Source organism: Callionymus lyra, chromosome 18 (genome assembly GCF_982586985.1).
Source record: "Callionymus lyra chromosome 18, fCalLyr1.hap1.1, whole genome shotgun sequence".
Taxonomy (NCBI): Eukaryota; Metazoa; Chordata; class Actinopteri; order Syngnathiformes; family Callionymidae; genus Callionymus; species Callionymus lyra.
In genome coordinates, this window is record NC_141835.1 from 7,932,853 (window position 1) to 7,944,897 (window position 12,045).

At 36.2% G+C, this 12,045-nt stretch overlaps 2 protein-coding genes across 4 annotated transcripts in view; both read right to left on the reverse strand.

Annotated features, from left to right (window-relative positions):
• Positions 1-4,313: 4,313 nt before the first annotated feature.
• Positions 4,314-9,772, reverse strand: kbtbd11 (kelch repeat and BTB (POZ) domain containing 11). The gene is made up of 2 exons (XM_087780129.1): positions 9,420-9,772; positions 4,314-8,184 (listed from the first exon to the last, which is right to left on the reverse strand). Exon 2 carries the CDS (start codon positions 8,116-8,118, stop codon positions 6,412-6,414), a length of 1,707 nt encoding a protein of 568 aa, XP_087636255.1. The 5' UTR covers positions 8,119-8,184; positions 9,420-9,772; the 3' UTR covers positions 4,314-6,411.
• Positions 9,773-11,549: 1,777 nt separating this feature from the next.
• Positions 11,550-12,045, reverse strand: part of arhgef10 (Rho guanine nucleotide exchange factor 10) — a 62,072-nt gene continuing 61,576 nt past the window's right edge. For all 3 annotated transcript variants that reach the window (XM_087780584.1, XM_087780585.1, XM_087780583.1), the window contains one exon: positions 11,550-12,045. This exon is cut by the window's right edge and continues 793 nt beyond it. The gene's annotated coding sequence lies outside the window, so the exon portion shown is untranslated.

A 12,045-nucleotide genomic window follows, 5' to 3' on the forward strand; every position in this document is an offset into this window, starting at 1 on the left:
AAGTAACATACGTATACTAAATATACAGTGTACTTTTGCAGAATACATTATAAATACTTGGAATAAATTGTCCTTTTACAGTATAGATTTATTATACTTAGTATATATTTCACTATTACATTATACATTTAGTAGAGTTAGTATATATTGTACTATTACAGTATATATTTAGTATACTTAGTATATATTTCACTATTACATTATACATTTAGTATACTTAGTATATATTTCACTATTACATTATACATTTAGTAGAGTTGGTATATATTGTACTATTACAGTATACATTTAGTATACTTAGTTTAAAGTGTACTATTAAAGTATACATTTAGTATACTTAGTATAAATTGAACTATTACAGTATACATTTAGTATACATTGTAATATTACAGTATACATTTAGTATACTTAGTGTAAATATAAGTATTAAAGTATACATTTAGAATATATTGTACTTTTACAGTATTCATTTACTATACTTAGTATACATTGCACTATTTCAGTTTACATTAAGTATACTTAGTTTAAAGTGTACGATTACAGCATACATTTAGTATACTTAGTATAAATTGAACTATTACAGTAAGCATTTAGTATGCATTGTTCTATTACAGGATACATTTAGTATAATTAGTATAAAGTGTACATAGTATAAAGTGTACTATTACAGTATACATTTAGCATACTTGGTATAAAGTGTGCTATTACAGTATACATTTAGTATACTTAGAATAAAGTGTACTATTGCAGTATACATTTCGCATATATAGTATAAAGTGTACTATTACAGTATACATTAAGCATACTTAGTATAACATGTACTATTACACTATACATTTAGTGAAAACAGGGAATCAATCATTAAAAATGAAAACACTATAATGTATACATTGTACTATTACAGTTTACATTTAGTATATTTTGTAAAAAGTGGACTATTAAAGTATACATTTACTATACTTAGCATTATATTCAAAGCAGCACATATATTTTTTCAAGCAAATACTCAAAAACAAACAACATTATGAGGAATAATCGTAAGATGACAACAGTCAACATATCTATGAGAATCTAATACGATCTTCGTCAATAAGGTGAATCTTAAAAAACATTTTCTCTGCCGTTCAACAAAAACAAAGTAACTTTCAAGGCGATGCTTTCTTCCCAGAACATGTTCGACACGTTGTTTTTTAATTAACTGTTGTCTCAGGAAAAATAACTTGCGAGTGACGGACGTCTATCTGCTGGAATTAAATTAAAACGCCACTTTGTCTGACAGACTTCAAACTGCACGTAAACGATTACTTCCCTGCGTGTACGTTACTTAATTACACATTAGCAGAGCTGATGATGGCCGCGGCTAATAAGGAAAGTTTCAGATATATCCGCGTAATTAACTTTTGCTTTTTTTAATCCACAATGAACTATAGAGAGTAAAGTAGATTTACTTGTGTTTTCTAAGACTAGAATAGCGTCAAAGTATCCCCTATAAATTAAAAGGATTCAAACAACTCTCAATCTCTCTCTATATATATTCACAACTACTTTTTCCTCTTTGTATTTATATATATTATTTTATTTTTCTCTTTTCATATACAGTATACATTATGTATACTTGGTATATATTGTTTTATTACAGTATACATTTAGTATGCTTAGTATACATTGTTTTATTACAGTATACATTTAGTATTCTTAGAAAAAAAATTGCACTACGCAATAAGTATACTTAGTATATATTGTACTATATCAGTTTACATTTATTATACATAGTATAAATTGTACTATATCAGTATACATTTAGTTTACTTAGTATATATTGTACTATATCAGTATACATTTAGTATACTCAATATAAATTGTACTATATCAGTATACATTTAGTTTACTTAGTATATATTGTACTATATCAGTATACATTTAGTATACTTCATATAAATTGTACTATATCAGTACACATTTAGTATACTTAATATATATTGTACTATATCAGTATACATTTAGTATATTTAATATATATTGTACTTTATCAGTATACATTTAGTATATTTAATATATATTTTACTATATCGGTATACATTTAGTTTATTTAGTATAAATTGTACTACATCAGTACACATTTAGTTTACTTAGAATATATTGTACTATATCAGTATACATTTAGTTTACTTAGTATGTATTGTACTATTTCAAATATATTTAGTTTACTTAGTATACATTGTCCTAGTACAGCATACATTTATACAACTCTGATTCTCTCTTTGTATATATTCACAATTTGTTTTTCCTCTTTTTATTTATTTATATATATAGATATTTATATATCTATATATATACACACTTTTATTTTTATCTTTTCATATACTTTATATAAACATTAACTTATTATTTTTTATTTTTTCATATACATTTCAAAAGAGAAAAAAAGTGGTTTTAGCCAAAGATATAAAACAAGATTTAGCGCTTTCTTTGATTAAGATAGTAAATCATTTCGAGTAAAATAACAAAAAGTATTTGACCGCTTGTAAAAGTACACGCCCTTCAAAATAAATGCTAATAACTTTCGGCCACTAAAAGCATCTCCCATGACCCACTTCTGTGTTCCGAGCCAACAGTTGAGAACTAGTCTTGGGCAACAAAAATGTTCCTCAACAATAAAAAATGTATCTTGATTAATAAACGTTTTACAAGTGAATGTTGAAGAAGTAAAAAAGCAGAAGGAGGAAGAGAAAATTCTCAGATTAAAGTGAAAAACTAACTAAATTATTAGAGATATTTTTAGTCAGTTGTGACGCAAAAATACATCAGATTATCTAGAGATATGAGGCAGTAAAACTCAATAAACGTCCTTCTGATGAGAACAATGGTGTCAGACTTACAGGTCCTGATCAAGAGCAACATATTCAGAGGATTCTTGACAACATTAAAAATAGATGTTGTTAAATTGTTTGGCTAAACAAAAATCTCGATCTCATAATAATAAATAAATAAAGTCGATTATGGATCAATAACAAAGAGGATTCGAGGAGGAAGTGGTTCAGCTAAAACGGAAGTGGATTCTCAAACAGCGGGCTTCTACTGCCATCCAGTGGTTAAGAGCTATACGTACGCAAAAAGCACCAAAATTCAAACTATCTTATAGAAAAACAACATAAATTAATGAAAAAATTATCAAACAACATTGGAAAACGTTTTTTTTATTCGTTAATTTAATTTTTTGTTTAGCTAGCATAGCCATTAGCTAGTGTTTAGCTTAGCAATACAAGGTAAACACGTATAAAATGAATAAAACAGGAGTAAACAAACCTGTTCGCTTCTCAGGTGGATTTTTGTAGAACTTCAAGAGAAGGTGTTCGTTGAATAAAGTTATTTAATGGCGTGTTTTTAACCTGTCGGCGTCATGGCGGTGGCAAAGGAAGTTTCTATCAGCAATCGCGCCCGCCAAAATAAAATCTTAAATAATTGAATGCATATCGCTGTTGAGCAAAAAGAAAAACGTATTTAATAATAAATATTTAGTAAAAAATATTTAATATTTTGTAATCTAAACAATCGTTTAACGTTAGTTTTAAAAAATCAGTGCATTTTTTAAAAATTATTACAAATATTTAGATTGACCTTAATTTGTTATCTTTTTACGGAATAAAAACGACCAATAATTTTAAAATATTAATATCTGATGGCTGTGTATTAAATCCCGAATTGAAATTCTTCCCTCTTCCATTATAACTTGCTTTATAATGTAAATATATGCTGCCCTTTTTTTTTTTTTAATATAAACTAAACTAATTCTGCCCCCAAAAAATGTATTTTATTAATGTTTTTTTTCAACTGGAATATAAACGTTTTCAAAAATATATTCTTATTACACTTATATACACATTTTAATATCTTCCAAACTGTATTGTAAAATATAAATGTAACTAAAAGTAGGACGTACAAATATACTACGCAAACAATGTACTATGTATTAAAATATGTATGTAGTTTGTACTATTTTCAGGTTAAAAAAAATATATATATATATAAGATAACATGTACATTATTCAAACTATTTATTAATCACAAGGAATTGATAACTATTACTTTTTCTTACTTTCAAATAACGATTTTAACTAAACCTTGATCGACGAAAAAATGCGAAAAACACCGAGTTTCATAAATGAATAATAATGTGTACAAGTACTTAAGTAGTTGTTTCTTTTTTATGTGTGAAAATGTAATTGAATGGAAGTTTGGCGTACGTTGTAGTTACACTTTACTGCCGCTAGATGTCAGTGTGTATCTCTAAATTGCAAAGAGTCCAGCAAACGCTCCTTTCAGACACAAAATATTTTATTCGTAGCACTTTTTTGTTCTTTTTTTTACATCATTCAACAGCCAGAGTTCCTCACATCCATGTGTAATGAAAGCGTAGCAGTACTTCACTGTCTGTCACAGCAGCAGATTTAAAAAAAACACATTTTAAAACCATCATAAAAGTACAGATTCAAACCTGCGCCATTGCAACATCACAACCAGTCCGTCCAAACCTTCTTGGAAACACTTTTAAAATCTTGGCAAAAGCTTGTATTGAAGGGAAGACAGCAGCAAAACTATGTATTGTAGAACCGTGGCGGTCAAAAGTGAATTATTGAGATATTTATTTAAAATGAAATGTATATTAAAAAAAAAAGGTGTTTATTTTTTTAATCTTTGGCAAACGCTTCTACCAGGACCAATCATGGTTGTGCTTTCATCTGGAACCCTACATCGGGTTTCAGTGAGTTTTGTTTCACTCATGTAAACATCTAAAGGTCCATACAAGCATTTTTCTGGTTCACAATTTGGAAAGAAATCCCCAAATCCCTTCTTAGGTACGATTTGAACGTCATTAGGTGCTTTATTCGGAGAAATCTAGAGCCTGGAATCTTAAGAATACGCGGCGGGGGAAAGACTATTTAAGTTAACATCATAACAAAGATGGCCGCTGTAACAATAAAGAACCTTCACCAGGATTCTAGTCGCGTCGACCAGTAACTTAAGTAGTTTGTAGTTTCCTGGATGAGGATCGGCTTCTTAAATTGCGTGGACACAGTTCTCCGTCAGAAAAGGTTGAAATGTAACGGCATAGGTTTAAAATCCTTTATGAGTTTTCCCCGAAAAGAAAAGAGACGGAAGCTCAGCCATTCAAGAGAGACTCAAAGTAGATGATGGCCGATGGTTTCCAGGATTCCACTAGTTTTGGGAAACTTGGAAGAACCTCTCGGCTAAACCAAGGCTAGCTGATCCCCCCCCCGGTTTAGAAGTTATCGGAAAGAAAGGTTTAGGACTTTTTTCACTTGACTTTGGCAAATCTGGTGTTGGATTTTACAGCAAATCGTAGCACGGATACGACCCCCGCACTCAAGTGTTTCCCCTGCATAGAAGCCGTCCGGGCGCTTTCACGATCATCGCAATTTTAAGCAACCGTAACACAATTCAAGCCCTTCATCGAGATCACGTAGAAAAGTACACCATACGACACAAGAGGTTCACAAGTCACATCCACCATGTCAGTATCTACAAGTCAGTCGCTTCAGGATTGTGCAGGGACGAAGTAGACTAGGTCAATCTGGACTATACATTTGAAGACAACCCAGTTAAATACAGAGGATTTATGATCTGGATTATCCTAGTAACTGGAGGTCTTTCTTGTGTCTGGATTGGATGGGTTGGTTTTAAATTTAAGGGACAGTAGAACACCCCTGCTCTTACCCTTTACAGTGACCGTTCAATCTATGTTCCCACTGTTATCTATAGTCACCAACGTTGGGTAGCAGCCAAAACAAGATCGTAAATAAAAGGGATCTGAATGGGTTTACTCAACAGGGTGTCTGGACTCCCCCTTAGAGATGAGGTAAGGAGCGCCATTATTCCGGAGAGACTTAAGGTTTAACTGAAACATAAAGAGAAGCCAGTTGAGATGGACCTTTTAGGATGCCTCCTTTGGGCGATGTTCCAGTCATGTCCCACTCGGATATACTTCAGGGCCCTTTTCCATTGTAACAGTTTTACAGAGAACAACCCTGGTTCTCGCCTCCCGCATGGTCTGGGAATGCGGAAGTATTTTGCCAAAAGTGGGCTTGAAAGAGAAGTCTGGGTTTCTTTGCCCCGGCTGCTGCCCCTGTAAGTCCATCTCACAAGGACTTCCAACGGTAACCCTCTTTCGGTGACTGAGCAGAGAGACAAAGCTGACCCTAGTCTACAATCGAGGCTTGCGTCTCCATTCTGACTTAGTTACAGTAATGAAGCAAAATCCTGGAAGGACTGAGCGTTGTTTTGTTTCGTCAGCAGTTTTCTTAAGGCGTAATCCTGTTACACATGCAAACACACACATTCCATTGTAAACAGGCGAAGAGATCCAATGCTGACGCAACAGAGTCCAACTCTTTATGTGACCTTTTCAGTCTTATCATGCAGGGTGAGAACGAACGGGAAGAGGACCCCTTTGGCCTCCAGAGGGGCTTTCAGCGGCTCCTCCACGAAGTAGGCGTTGTCCTCCTCCACCACAAATACCAGTGTCTGGTTCTTGTTCACACAGTAGATGCAGTTGTCGATCACTGCGCACCGGAATGGTAGAGAGCTCCCGAACCTCTGGCAGGCGCAGTCGTGCCACATTTTGACGATGGTGTTGTACTTGAAGACCGTGATGCCTTGCTCGCGGCTCACGTCGAAGCGGTAGAGGAAGCTCTTCAGGGCCACCATGTCCGCGGATTTCTTCCTGCTGTTGTTGTACGGGCACTCCTGCCACTCGTCCCGTTTCAGGTCATACTTAAGAAGACGGTAGAATAGAGAGCCGCCGGATACGTAGAGTTCCCCGCTGCAAGTCGTCGACTCGTGCGCGACGGCAAAGGCTCCTTTGGGCAAAGGCGCCACCGAGTTCCAACGATCCATACGAGGGTCATACTTCTCCACGGTAAACAAACATTCCCCACCAATGGCGTACAGGTACCCATCCATGGACACCAGCTTAAGCTGTGCCCTGGCCTGGGTCATGGGCCGGATCTCCGACCAGCGGTTGGTTATAGGGTTGTAACAGAAGACCTTGTCGGAGACCTTTCCCTTCTCCCCACCTTTAATCCCTCCAGCAACAAACAGATAGTTAAACAAGGTGCAGATCCCACACCCTTTAGTGTTAATGTCCTCGGGCATCGCCGTCAAAGCCTGCCAGTCATTTTCGGTCTCGTTAAAGCAGTAAATCATGTGGGTCTCCTCCAGGGACCCCACCGATAAAGGGCTCTGGGGTCGGCTGCTGCAGCGGCTCGGAGGTCGACTCCCAACGCGATCGAACACGTCGTTGATTTCGGCAACCATGAGCGTTTTTCTTCCCACCATCCTTTTCTTCAAGATCAGATCGCGTTCCGATCCCGTCAGGCGACCATACACTGCGGGGTCCTTGAGCACCTTGAGGAAGTTGTCGCTCATGAACCCGTAAGCGGTTTCCTTGAGCTCGTTCAGTCGCTGCTTTTTAGCAATGGTTAAGATCTCGTAGCAGTTTTCCGGGGTGATCTGCTCCGACATGCGCTCCATGGCGACCTGGACCGCACAAGGGATCTGGAGGATCTTAGCCCCTGTGATGACATCCACGACGTTGTCCTTGGAAACGCTCATGTTGCCATTGTAGATGTAGTGGATCAAAGTGGACAAGGTCTTGTAGCTCATGCCCTTCACCTTCAGAATGTCTCGGGAAACCCGGGCCTTGAAGTAATCACTTTTTTCCGCCAAAACGGACTTGTGAGCGCTGATCGTCTGACCGCCCACCTCGATGACCAAGTCCGGCTCGGCTTTCTGACACTTTTGCGATGACTCATCAGTTTCTTGTTTTGGTCTGGCACCATTACACCCAACGGTGGCGTCAGCACAAGACTCCATGCCTCTAGGGTCGGTTTTAGCCGAGCCGTTTCCCGTCTGACGGCCGACGTGGCTGTTTGTCATCAGGGGTCCGTCCAGCAAGTACTCCTTCTCGAACACGGGCTTTGGGTGTAAATCCGTGTCGTCCCGGATGAACCCGGACACGTTGTTTCTGTCTTTGTAGGCTCCACTTTGGAGGGGGGGGTCAGTGACCCCTCCCCCTGTCTGCCTGTGGCCCTCGTTCATCCTGGTCAATGCTTCTGGTTGACACTGTGCATGTTGAGCAGAACGGGTCCACTGAGCTATTTCTACCTGCAAGAAAGGACATAAAAACAGTCAAAATAGAAAAAGAAAGGATCAAACTTGTAGTCTCTTATTTTAGTCACTAGAGGCCCCTGTTCGCCACAGTTTCCGTGTGAGCGAGGAGCTTGTGTCTGCAGGACAAGAAAACCTTTGCTATTTCCACAAAGCTAGAGCCCTCGAGCAAGACACTGACCCCCTCGAAAGAACAGTAGTCAAATGGTCGATAAGATTATAACATTTTTTTAAATAATAAAGATTGAAAAAGCAAAAATAAGTTTTTATCGACTTCTGAAAATGCTATTAGCATGAGGGTGCTAATTCCAGTTTTGCTGAAGTACTTTATGATCCAAAATATGCTAAAAAAAACTAAAAAAAACAATTTTTCCTAAAACGATATCAACTTCAAAGAGGAAAACTACCGAGTATAGTTACATACGTATAATTTTAAATTAACTTATTTAACTCAGTGAATAGTTTTAAGAATAATCTTATTTATTAGTATATATTACTTTAGGAAAATATCTTGTATAGCAATTCAGCGAAACTTAAATTAGCACTCTCACGCTAACGCTGTTAGCATTTTCACAAGGGAATCAAAAAGATATTTTCCCATTTTTTAAATCTTTATTTGTTTAAAACATTTTTACTACTAATCTTATCTACCATTTGACTCCTTCTTTTGATGTCTTGCTCAAAGGTTTAAGAAGTTTTTTTATGGCTAACTTAGCTAACAAACGCAGCAGAAATATTGCTAATAATGCTAACAAAAATATTGATTGTTTCAGAAAATTCAATATTTTACTTAACCACTCGTTTTATCTTATCTTAAACCAACTACAGATGTTTGGCTCGTTGGAATTTATAGCTTTAAAATTGGATTTATAAACTTTTATGTAGGTTATTGACACACGACCACTAGATGTCACTGGATTGACTTAAAAACTTGACTCGTTGTAAAATTCCCGCGATTAATTGAACTCGTTCAGTGAGATTCTGGATCAACATCTGGAGATTAACGAAGTCCCTGAAAATCCGTTAAAGTCAAATAATCACGTTCATCTGAAAGCAGCCTCGTGCGCATGCGCGGAGCAGATTTACGCTCCAATATATCAAAGAAAAAAAGGGCGTGTTGGATTATTCTAGGCGTGGAACAAACATCTTTAAAAAACAATAGAAAGGGTTAATAAAGATCAAATGGAGATAGTGGTTCTGGTGTTGGATTTATGATGTGTGTAATAACCCACCTGGTCGAACTGATCCTCGGTCCACAAAAAAAAAAAAAGGTGCGATCACGTCCAAAACCCACGAACCGGACCTGGTTCTGGTTCTGACGAACGATTATTTATTCCATCCACAGATGTCGTTCTTCAGACCCTCGTGGCGAACGATCTCTCTCTCTCTCCCTCCTTCTCTCCCTCTCTACTGACTGAGACCAGAACCAGAATCTCCTCCTCGCGACCCGGTTCTGGAGGAGTCCGGCGTGGGCAGCGAGTGTCAGACCCAACCTGTCAAGCTGCAGGATTTTTTTTTTGTTGTCTTCTTTTTTCCAACAGTTGGGACTAAACCACGCCCCCTGGCTGGCAGCGTTAACCCTACACTCTCCATTTGTGGGGCTCAGCCTAGAAAAATGCGTCATTTCTAAGGGGTTCTGGAGAGGTTAGTAAACATTATGACCACCTATTTAAATAGTCACTCCTGGCAGTGGTCAGTACCTGCAAACAACTCCCTGTCCTGGCAACGGATGTCAAATAGAATTAAAAGAGTAGTTGAGATGAAGCAACTTCAACTGCTGTTTAAATATAAATGAAGCATCAGACACTCGTTCGAAGCACATTAGTGGTGCGTTCAATGACCGGAGGATCAATATTGTTGGATCAGGACACTTGGTTTGCTTTGTTTCTGCTGTAACGACACGATAAACGCACGTTTTTGTATGAAGTTTAAAGCTTTAAAGTAGAAAAGAAAGGATGGTTTCCTTACATTTTTGTAACCATTTAAATAAAAAAGATAAAAGCACATAAATAATGATTTAGGCAAATGTAGAAATTACTTTAAAAAGGTGTAGATAATGAATAAAAACGTTAAATCTACTGATAAAAGACAAACAAACAGCGACAATTACATACAAAATCTATACGAATTCATAAAGTACAATATAATATGATAGTTTTATCAATCACGTGTCCAGTCATTCATATATATATATATATATATATATATCATATATATATATATATATATATGAATGACTGGACACGTATATATATATATATATATATATATATATTTAATTTTTTTTTAAAGAAACATGGTTTTATATTTGAACATATATCAAAATATAAGGAGGGAGAAAAAACTACGTATTTTAAGTTATACATTGGAGGAGAAAGTATAAATAAAATTTACATTTAGTTTAATTTTTAAATTGTAATGCCTTAGTAATAATAATTGTAATAGTAATAATAATTAAATAATTAAATATAGTATATCTAAAACATTAAATGTAGTTTGAAAAAGTAAAAATTACAATTTGAATGACATGATCCCCCTTTTTTTTGTAGTTAAAGGTTTACATTAGAATGGATTAAATTCAACTAATCAAAATGTAACGTCGTATTACTACGACTGTAGAGTAAAATGATTGCGACACACAATAAGTAAGTCAGAAAGAAGGAAGAAAAACACAGAAATCAAGTTGATGCAAAAAAAAACCAACAACAATACACCCTTTTTATAATCCCGAAAAGTCTGCTTTAAAAACAGATTGATATGTTGGCAAAGATCTCATAATGCACTGCAACAGTCGATAGAGGCTGTCGTGAGATCAAGCGTCTCTGAAGACGGCGTGTGATCAGATGCGTGAAAACAGCGTCGACTGACCCTGAGGCTCACGGACAAGTATCAACCCAGAGATCGTTGGGCAGGAATGACAGATATTACGAGCCGGGAGATATGACCGTCGCCATGGTAACCCCCCACCGGCGACACACCCCGGACGGCTACGATCCTTGAGTCGACAGATCTGGCTCCTGTGGGTTAAACATTTATCTTTGGAAAGGAGCGAGAGAACTGAACTATTTCTGATTAAAAAAGACTTGGTCGACGTGGGCGGCGCAGGAGGGGAAGCGGTCTTGGCCCTTTTTTTTTTTTTTCCCCGAAGATCCAGAAAAAGAAAGGGAACCCCTGAAGCACATTACTAGTCTCGGCATGTCACGCACGGCGCAGAGATCCAGTCTTTGTCCTCCAGGACTGAGCGACCGAAGCCGGCGATGCAACTGTTGATCGGAATATTAAACACACAACTCAAGAAACACAACAAACTTTAAACTTTTTTTTTTTAAACAGTTTATATTTAGTTAATAAACACTTCCAGGTATAAAAGGTTGTTACAATAGTAAAGCTTTGGATGTTTAAATATCCTCAAGAGATCGACTTGAAAAAAAAACAATAAAGTTTTGTCCCTTTAATGCCACACGTCGACGCTCCTACCCCGGCCTGCCAGGGCTCGACCCAAGTCAACTTTAATCCTCTGTAAACAGTCCGTCCCGAAAAGACATTTTGAAAAACTAACGACATGAAACAACGTCTTTTTGGTCACATGGTATCTTTGTTCGGATCATAGCTGTTGTTCGCACGTTTTATTTTAAAAAATAAAAGTAAAATCACGACTTTTAACTTTTTCTTATTTCAATAAATTCCATTAAAAATATTATTATTATTTTTCATTTTTTTGTATTCTTGTTTCTTGGAAAATAAAAACATTGAGTGACTTAAGCTTTACTTCTTAATATTTTCAAATCTTATTTATAGTATTTTAAATATAATAATATTATATAATTATTTATTCAAATAACGCAATTTTGTTTTGCA